The sequence below is a fragment of the Belonocnema kinseyi genome, chromosome 7 (assembly GCF_010883055.1).
Source record: "Belonocnema kinseyi isolate 2016_QV_RU_SX_M_011 chromosome 7, B_treatae_v1, whole genome shotgun sequence".
NCBI classification, from domain to species: Eukaryota; Metazoa; Arthropoda; class Insecta; order Hymenoptera; family Cynipidae; genus Belonocnema; species Belonocnema kinseyi.
In genome coordinates this window covers 55,370,482-55,379,779 of record NC_046663.1, presented here as the reverse complement: position 1 = coordinate 55,379,779, position 9,298 = coordinate 55,370,482, and the positions used below count along the sequence as shown (strand labels likewise).

The 9,298-nt window shown below is 34.4% G+C and overlaps 1 protein-coding gene across 1 annotated transcript; it reads right to left on the bottom strand.

Annotated features, from left to right (window-relative positions):
* Nucleotides 1–2,894: 2,894 nt before the first annotated feature.
* LOC117176846 (silk gland factor 1-like) lies at nucleotides 2,895–4,325 on the bottom strand. The gene has a single exon (XM_033367188.1). It carries the CDS (start codon nucleotides 4,314–4,316, stop codon nucleotides 2,895–2,897), a length of 1,422 nt encoding a protein of 473 aa, XP_033223079.1. The 5' UTR covers nucleotides 4,317–4,325.
* Between the last annotated feature and the right edge of the window lie 4,973 nt (nucleotides 4,326–9,298).

Here is a 9,298-nt window from a genome sequence, read left to right as displayed (position 1 = left end):
TCCGGGATATCATTGTTAGAAATGCGATCGAAGTGTGTGGTACTGCCGTCGTGAGAAGAATGTCTAGTGATGCATGGTGGAATGATGAAATTTACGCAGCCGTTCATGAAAGGAAACAAGCGTATCTGAGAAACTTGAACGTCACAGTCCTTAGCGATGACCAGAGAAATAGACATGAAAATGATTACAGAGACGAAAAGAGAAAAGTTGAACGACTAGTTAAGAAAAGTAAAGATAAAATCAGAACTGAAAAACGAAGAAAGTACAAAACGACTTTAAAGAAAGTAAGAAACTGCTTTATACACATATGAAGGGAAATATAAGTACAGAGTGTGTCAGCATGAGAAATAGCAAAGGTGAAATGCTTTATGATACAGATGGGATACTAGACGCTTTAAGAGATTCTTTTAGGTAATTATTGGGAGATGAAGTTATAGAGCACCACAACTGTGATAAAGAACCAGATGCGTTAGAAAACTAAATTAATAAAATCTGTGCCACTGAAGTTCGGGATGAAATTAAGAACTTAAAAATGGGCGAGGCTGCTGATGTGCGTATTAAAAAATGTATGTATCAAGATAGGAGAAGATCCTAGGAAACTGGAAGAAGCGACAAAGTGAATTTTAATCAGGAAGATCATATATAGACCAAATATTAAGCTTAAGACAGAACACAGAAAAAAGTTTGAGAGCAGGAAAAAAAGTTTTCTCTGCAGTTGTTGACTTAGAAAAAGCATTTAGCGACGGGAATATAAGTATTATATTATATTCATGGATATGTTTCTAAGAATGGCCCTCTTCGACGAAGAAGGTATGGATCTCTAAAAAATAATGATACGAGGGTAAGAGTTCGCAGATGATAAGTTGGTTATGGCAGAGTCAATGGAAAATTTGCAGAGAATGCTGAATCAGTGTGGCCACACACGGCAGAATCGGGAGAAAGCCGGGAGAAACTTGCATTCGAAAAAAACCAACATAAAGCTGGGAGAGAAATATTACGCTGGTAGATTTCCCTTATTTTATCATTCGCGTGTTTTGTAATTTGTAAGAGTTTTTAATTAGAAAGCATATATTTTTCAAAGTTTTTTGAATAATTAAACTTTGAAGATTCTGAAATTTTTAACGGGAAAAATGACAGTGATTTTTTTTTGCCAGAAAACAAAGTTTTATTTAAAAAATTTATTCTGTCGTCTTGAATTTCACTTAGTACTACACGATATGATACTTGATCATATTGCATTTATCTTCATTAAGATGTCTATAATTTTAATTTGAAGTTAAAATTTAAATGCGCAATTTTGAAACAGTTTAACCTTTGAGGTCTTGAAAGTAAATTGTTCTTGAATTAATTTTTATACACATTATTGTAGTTTAAAATTCAAATAATTATTTAAAATTTCATATTAAAAGCTTTAATAATTTTGAATTTTATAATTTCGTATGTAAATAAAGCAATTTCGCAGTGAAAAGGTTAAAATTATACAATTTCAAAAAGTGAAATCGTATTACGGGAAACCATCATCAGCGATGATTGTTATATGTTTGGTAGTGCCTCTTATTTGTTGTCATTTGTGTTTACAAGTTTTAATTACGATTCTATTTATTTTATATAAAAATATTTAGAGTCATCGACATTACCTGTAGAAAGATGTATCGGGTGAAAAAAGTCGATGACAACTTTTCCGGACAATTGTTTTTGTTACTGTATATTAGTGTGTCTTGAACATGATGTTTCGAAACACTTCTAGCTTTCGTCAACAAATTAAATAAAATCCGGAACTAATTTAAATTAGTTTCAGATTCTACTTAATTTCTTGAGAAAACTAGGAGGGTTTCGAAACATCATGTTCATGCTAAGACATTCTAATATACACTAATCATCTTTTTATGGTATATAAGATATATTATATTGTTTTGATAATTTTAAACATCAAAAGTATTATGCATATGAAAGTTTGTTGAGGCGAATGTGGGGCTACAGGCAAAATTTTGGTAACCGTATTATCAAATTTGTCCTTTCAGAAAATGTTTTAATTTCACAACCATTTTTAGACCAAAAATAATGCACAAAGGGTTTGCATATTCTATTATTATTTCAATCCAAATTAATGGGTCGGTCAGAAAGCTCGTTTAGATTTTTAAATAAACTTTGAAAGTTAGAAATCAATATAAAGAAGAATACTTCATTAATAATATATGCACTACTGTTTTGACCAACCCAATAGAATAAACGTATAGTGCAAAACAATAAATATGATACGGAAAAAATCTGCTATATTGCAACTTTTTTTTATTTGTGCAAGATGGGGACTTTCTGTTAACTGGTGTTTTTATGTTTATAAATTTTACAATAATATTGAGAGAAAAACTTATATTTCCAAATCGCTCTCTGTATTAAAATTGCGAATGACTTTAATTTCATGTCAATAACATCTTTAAGAGTTTGGACCAAATATCTATATTATTAAAGAAAAATAACTTTAACTGCCAATAATCTGAAAAAAATATCTGCGATCCAAATTCGGATTGAAATAGCCTCCCAAATAGCCTCCCAAAAAGTTGACAACTACAATAAATCTCGTTAAAAATTAACAATTATGTCAATTATTTGCACAAGAATTCTCACGATCAGAAATCAAATTTGAAAATTCATTTTACCTGACAAACACTGATGAAAAATTTTAAGTGGTGCTCCATTACAAACCAAACTACCTTGACCAATTTTACACTTTATGTTCAACGATCACAAATTTACATAAAACTAGAAAACACATCTAATAAAAATACCTCATGATCATCGAATCCATCATATAATACTTTGTTGCTCGGTAAGATACTTGCGGAATAGGATGCGGCAGCAGCTCAGGCCAGACCTTAAGAAGGAGAGCCGTAATGTTACAATCCCGTCACTGAAGTAGTCGGCGGAGGTGGAGGTGCACTGGACATGTTAACACTTGCAAGATGGTAAAGAGTACTCTGGTAATAGTCCTGATCATGACTGCTCATGTTATGAATTTGATTTTGATTCGAACTCTGCATTTCGTTGTGATGGAGATACCCAGGCGACCCTGGAGGTGGATGATGAGGCGAGCCATAATTCGCAAAACTTTGATGAAGTTCATACATCTTCAGCTCTGGTGGTTTCGTGTCCTGGGAATCTGGCAAATCACTAGACGTCGCACTAGGAAAAAGCCTTGTGATACTGAAGGGATGACTCGCAGCCGTATATGGAGATTCTTGTTTTAAACTTCCCGGCATCCCGTGATGAAGCATATTAGCGTCGCTCAGAAGATGAGAATGTAAACTCCTGCTAACCATGATAGCGAGATCATCATGAGTTGCACCAAGATCTGAACCCAGCAAACCTCCAATATCGCTTGGGACACTTTTCAAGCTCGCGTGCTGTTGATGTAGACCAGCGGAGTGATGTTCTTGATATGAAGAAACAAGGTAATCTAGGCCTTTGTCATCTTGGGGTTGACTGTGATGTAGAGGTGTCTTTTTTCCATGATTGAATTCAGAGGATAGAGAACTACCATGTCCATTTCCACCAGAGTTGTGGGGATGAGTTTTGGTAGTTTGCCTCGTCCGTTCCTTCTTCTCGTCTTTGAACCTCTTCTGGCGTCTGAGGTAACATCCATTCTCAAACATATTGCCGCTATCAGGATGTAGAGCCCAAAAAGATCCCTTACCAGGTTTGTCTGCAGTCCTTGGTACTTTAATGAAACAGTCGTTAAAGCTGAGAGAATGCCTGATTGAATTCTGCCAGCGTTGTTGGTTTTGTCTATAGAAGGGAAAGAGGTCGATGATGAAATTGTAGATTTCTGACAGTGTTAACATTTTGTTAGGTGCGTTTTGAACCGCCATTGTGATTAAGCTGATGTAGGAATATGGCGGTTTCGCATGGGTGTAACTTCTTCGGTAGGATTTGTCAGTTTTCGTTCGCTGAAGGGTCGAGCTGGATGAATCTGGTTCAGTTAATGAAAGCAAGTCTCTTGTGGCAACGCCGCTACCTCCTGGAGCATGAGATCCGTAGCCAACGGCACTTATGCACGTACCTTTGTCACCCATTCCAGTACCACCGTAGGCACCTATTGTTTCTATTCCGATTTCCGGGTTGATCGAGCTAATGTTGAAGGATCCGGTACCATGGGGGCTGCAGTTCGATCCGACTCCCATAGGCATTCCCATGGAGATGCAGCTCATGGAATTCATGGAGCTGTAGGTCGGCTGCATGCTGACCATGTTTGACATAGAAGTGCTTGTGATGGTGCCGAGGCTTGTAGCCTCGCTGTACATCTTCTGCGACGGTAACATGATTATAGAACTAATCTGGGGTGGTAAATCCTGTCGTTGTTAAATTCGAACAATAAACGCTGCCAGCGTGGTAACTGGGGTCGCCAATCGTTGACATAATAAACACCACCATACTGAAAACCTAAACCCGGGAACCTGACTGAATTATAGAAGCACGAATGCAGAAGAAAAGTTTAATAACTGAAAATTGGTAATAATATTCCACTTGCTTTAACGCGATTATGAATTTTCAAAGATATCGGAATATATTGGTCAGACCGCCGTAAATAGAAAACAAACACCCACGAAAAAACTGTCAAAGGCCAAATTAATTGGGACTCGTACGGAACTATACTCGCAAAACGCGGTACTCAATGAAGTTTCGATAGAGGTGATTATTGTCCCAAGACAATAAGGTGCTATGTGCAATACACTTTGAATGCCGCAGTTCATTTGTAGGTCTATTTAAGCGAGCATAACCCCTCACTCACTCTCCTCTCTTTGTATAATATTTGCTCTGTTCACCGAGAGAAGGGCCAGGCGGTATACGAATTTTGGTTCCCTTTGCGCAGCCTGGTACAAAATTTATCTAAGAAGGCGGGATTTCTTGAGATTCTTTAGCCAATCTGAATTTAACACCTTCAAGTTCTGGAAAAACTATTTATTAGATTGATTTACAACAATTAATATGTCAGAGCTAAAAAATGCGCTCTGTAAAGGGCTGAATTCTCTTAAAACTCTGTATTAAATAAGCCCAGGGTAAACCCAACTGGTCTATTTTTTAAGTAGGTATTGCACAAATAGAGTAAAATTAAACTTTTTCTTAAATGTAAGGTCATATCAGAAAATCATCATTTTTTAATGTTCTTAGGCTAATTTTTAAGATCTTCTTATACAGTATCGCAACAGCTTATGAGCATCAATCTAAAAAAATTTCCTACAACAGTGCAAGAAAAATGTAACAAAAAAGTTTGAAAAATTTGAAAACATATAATCTGTAAGCAAATCAGATTAAAATATATCTGGGGAAATACAATATAAACTCTGCATTCTGAGAAAAGGCCCAGGCGTACGACTAAGTTTGGTTCCGTTTACGCAGCCTGTAGTGAAAATTTGTCAAGAAGGTAATGAAGTCCTTTACTTTAATGGTTAATATCGGGCAATAGTCCTTTGAGAAATTTAAAGATGAGCCCTAAAGAAAGTACTAAACACGAAGAAATAGTAGGGTGCAGTATTCCTATACCTAAGAAGCGGGACGAGCAGTCTCCAAAAGATAGTTAATATTTTTCAAGCATGCAAACATTAATTCGCCTCTTTGCTCATGAGCATTGCCGTAGTCATGTCGCGTGTTATGCCGAATCCAAGAAGGCGGGAGCCTCACTCTAGTATGTTACATTTCGTAGCAAATCGCTATCGGCGGAATGGGGATAGCTCGGGGCACTACAACAACATAAACATGTGCACGGTTGCGATCAAGGTTCGTATGTTTGACAAACATTAAAGATCTCTTGGAGTTTGTTCTCCCACCTCTGCTCATCAAACACATAAAGTGATGCCATTAACTACGCATGAGAAAAGAGAAAAGACAATTCTCTACCAAGCAACTACCTAAACCGATTACACTCTACACGGCTGAGTATTGTTCAAACACTCCAGTCTTGGATGGTCGTCGTTATCGAGATGCGCAGCCTCTCTTATTCGTTAGATCCCAGCCAATGGAATGAGGGAAAATTGCCAGTAGTGGTATGGCTGCGTGGACAGTTGATTTAGGGCACCTGTCACGTAGCGTACAGGACGAATTGTGCCCTGATAGAAAGTGGGAGGCCATGTTTCTGAAGATGTGTTGCTCGCAGAAAAAGATAATAAGTTTCCAGTTTTCTATGCCGACGCACAGTGAAAAAATGACTTTTTTTCAAAATAACGTACAGCCCACAAATTTTGACCGTTTGGGACTAAAAAAGTTTCAAAAGAAGCTGCTAAAATTTCACAGAGAGTGGTCAAACCTGATTTTTTATTTGGTCTTTCAATTTTTTTAATGAATAAACAAATATGACGAAAAACATTGCAATTTTTCTGTTTTACGTTCCCGGTGCTCGTCAATAATAGAAAAATTGTTATCTTGCAAATTTTATAGACTTATATTAGATAATGATATTCTATTCTTATAAATAGATTAAATAAACAAATGCAACCAATAGCAAGTTATTTGTTCTACAATTTATTGCAACGAATAATGCATAAGTTGTGCAGACGGAATTGTATGCTGACTTGCATTCCCTATATTTCGATTTGCTCCTCATCGTCTGGATATGTTCAAAATTTATTATCTGAAATTTAGAAGCATAAACATAAACTTATGGAATGACCGCACTTATATCCTACAGTATAGAGGAACGTTTTTAAAACCAAAGTTGTAATAATATTCTTTATGTGACATTCAATTTGTATTAAAATTATGTACAAAAAATACATTAGCATTCAATAAATAATCAACGCGAATTCATTCAAGAATATTTACTTGTAACATATTAAATCAAAATTCAATCATATTTTCAATGATTAGAAAAAGTCGGTTTTGTTTAGTACCCGAACGTGAACAGATCTCCCTAAAGTAAACCTAAATGATCTCTCCAATTTAAATTATTTAAAATTGTACAGCTTTTGATGAAAATGCTTTATAGCTAGTTATTTTGAAAACACAAAACAATAACATTTAATGAATATTACGTAAACGAGATTTATTTGGTTTTAATTCAAAACATTTAAAGAAATATTTAATGAAACTTCATAAAACAGAAAACTTAAAATTAATGCTACGTTTAGAATTCAGGATTCTTTTCCATTTAAACTGTTAAAGCTTGTATATTGTCAGGTTACGATTTAAAGTCGTTGTAAAAGTGTTTCTTTGAGAACTTAAAATAAAGTGGTCAATTTGGGTGGATTCTGATTTTAACGGAAATGTTTAAAATGCTTTACAAGTTGAACCCGGTAAATTTTGTATCTCAAATAAAAACCAAAAATTTCTGTGCTTTAAATTTTCGGCATCAGCAAGTTATCAATTCAATATTTTCAAATATCTGAATTAAATGCCTGAAGGGAACAAACTCACTTGGTTTGAAATAATTGATTAAGAAGGGTTTCTCGTTTTGGAACGAAACTTAGGACTTCGAAACAGGGATGAAAATAACTTCTGAAGGGCAAGCTAATTACATATTATTCTACAAATAATTAATTGATTGAAGCTGACTAGTTTTAGAATTCAATTTTGCACTATTGCAACTGGGCGAATATATGATTTGGGCTTTTGCTGGTTTATTTGAAATGGTTTCTTAAAAACTGGTTTTTCTTATTCGGTTCGATTATCCTTTCGTTGGCTGGGAAAGTTATAGGTACTGGTTCAGGTGTTTATTCGTTTACATGTCACGTTGATTTTTCTACTCGTGATTCACTGTAGCGATCGTGATACTGGGAAATTTGATGGATTTTTTTAGGAAAAAGGATTATAATTATATCAGTAGAGAATTTAAAATAGAAGATAGAAGCATGGATAGATTTCTTGTCATAAACTAGAGGCGTAAAGTTCCAAAAGGTGGGAATGTAGCTTCTAGCGCTTCGGTATTTTTTACATAAGTTCTTCACCCTACTTTTTTATAATCGTAAGTCTAATTCATTGACTCCAATTTTCTAGAAAACTGAATTTGCTGTTATGAAAAAGATGGAGCTGAATTTCTACTTTTCTTGCTAGGTTTCTGTGAGGTACTCAGTTTTTCTTTAGTAGGTATTTGAATATTGTGCTTATTGTTTTAAAATTTTTGTATTTTTTGCAATTTTAACTAAGATAAAATACTACAAATTGATACTATAAATAAGATACTATAAATTGTTCTACTTATTCTTATTTTTTAAATCGCTTACATAACTTTGTACCTATAATTGAATTAATAGCTCTAGCAGAAAATAACATATTCGAATTTGCTTGTGACAGATCAAATAAAGGAGAGCAAATGCAAATACTTCGAAACTTAGGCCCTTATCTGCAGCTGTAGTGTCGTTTACATCATTTATTTGTATTTTTACTTTGTGTATGTTACCTGACATCTTGTCTTCTTATGGCCAAAATTTTACATGTTGATAATGCTGATCGTAGCTACCTCTATTTGCTTTAGGTTTGCTGATATTTTGATAAATGATTGAATTTAAAATCGTAATGCTATAAACCCAACTTGAAAAGTAATATTATTTTGATATTTGTCAAAACTATTGTTTTAAAGAAATAAATTTAAGTAATGCTCCACGAAAATAGGCTGGTTTCCAAACAGAAATATAGATTTCGATTAGTATTACTTAGCAAAATCTTGAGGGTTTATTTTTCTATCTTTATATTGTTTAGATTTTTCTTTTTTCCCATTCTGAATTTTTATCAAAAAATTATTTAAGATATTCTGCTAAAGAATGATGAGACCTTTTAAGAGCCTTTTACGAACTTTTTTTCCGACGCTGTGTTGATTGTATGAGTAATAACCATGGGCCTTTATTTTCTCACAAACTAATTTTTTTAATTGATATTGCAAGCATAATTGTATATATTTTTGTATCTCTAACTTAACGTTTTCCCAGAAATGTTTTTGTATAATTCTAATGTATTTTGATGTTACTCCTTTATGATTTCCTACTGCCGACGAGTGTGTTTCTTCAATCACCTGATATCTTTTATCCTCAGTGGGATATTGTGTTGTCTACTGTTGTCGTTTTTCAGAAATGCTGGCCCCATAATCACGAGATTCCCCTTGAGTGATTCTAAAATGTTCTTTTTTCCTTATAGACATTTTCTGTTATTTCAGCTGTTGTGAGCAGTATAAAGTTTTTCTCAATTCCTTTGTTTCGGCAATTGATCTTTCTATTTCCAACGCATTGTTAATTGTTTCCGAAAATGATGGTAATATTTATATTCTGGTTTAAAGTTTGGTTCGTAAACCTTTAACAAAACTATTGACTGCGTCTTT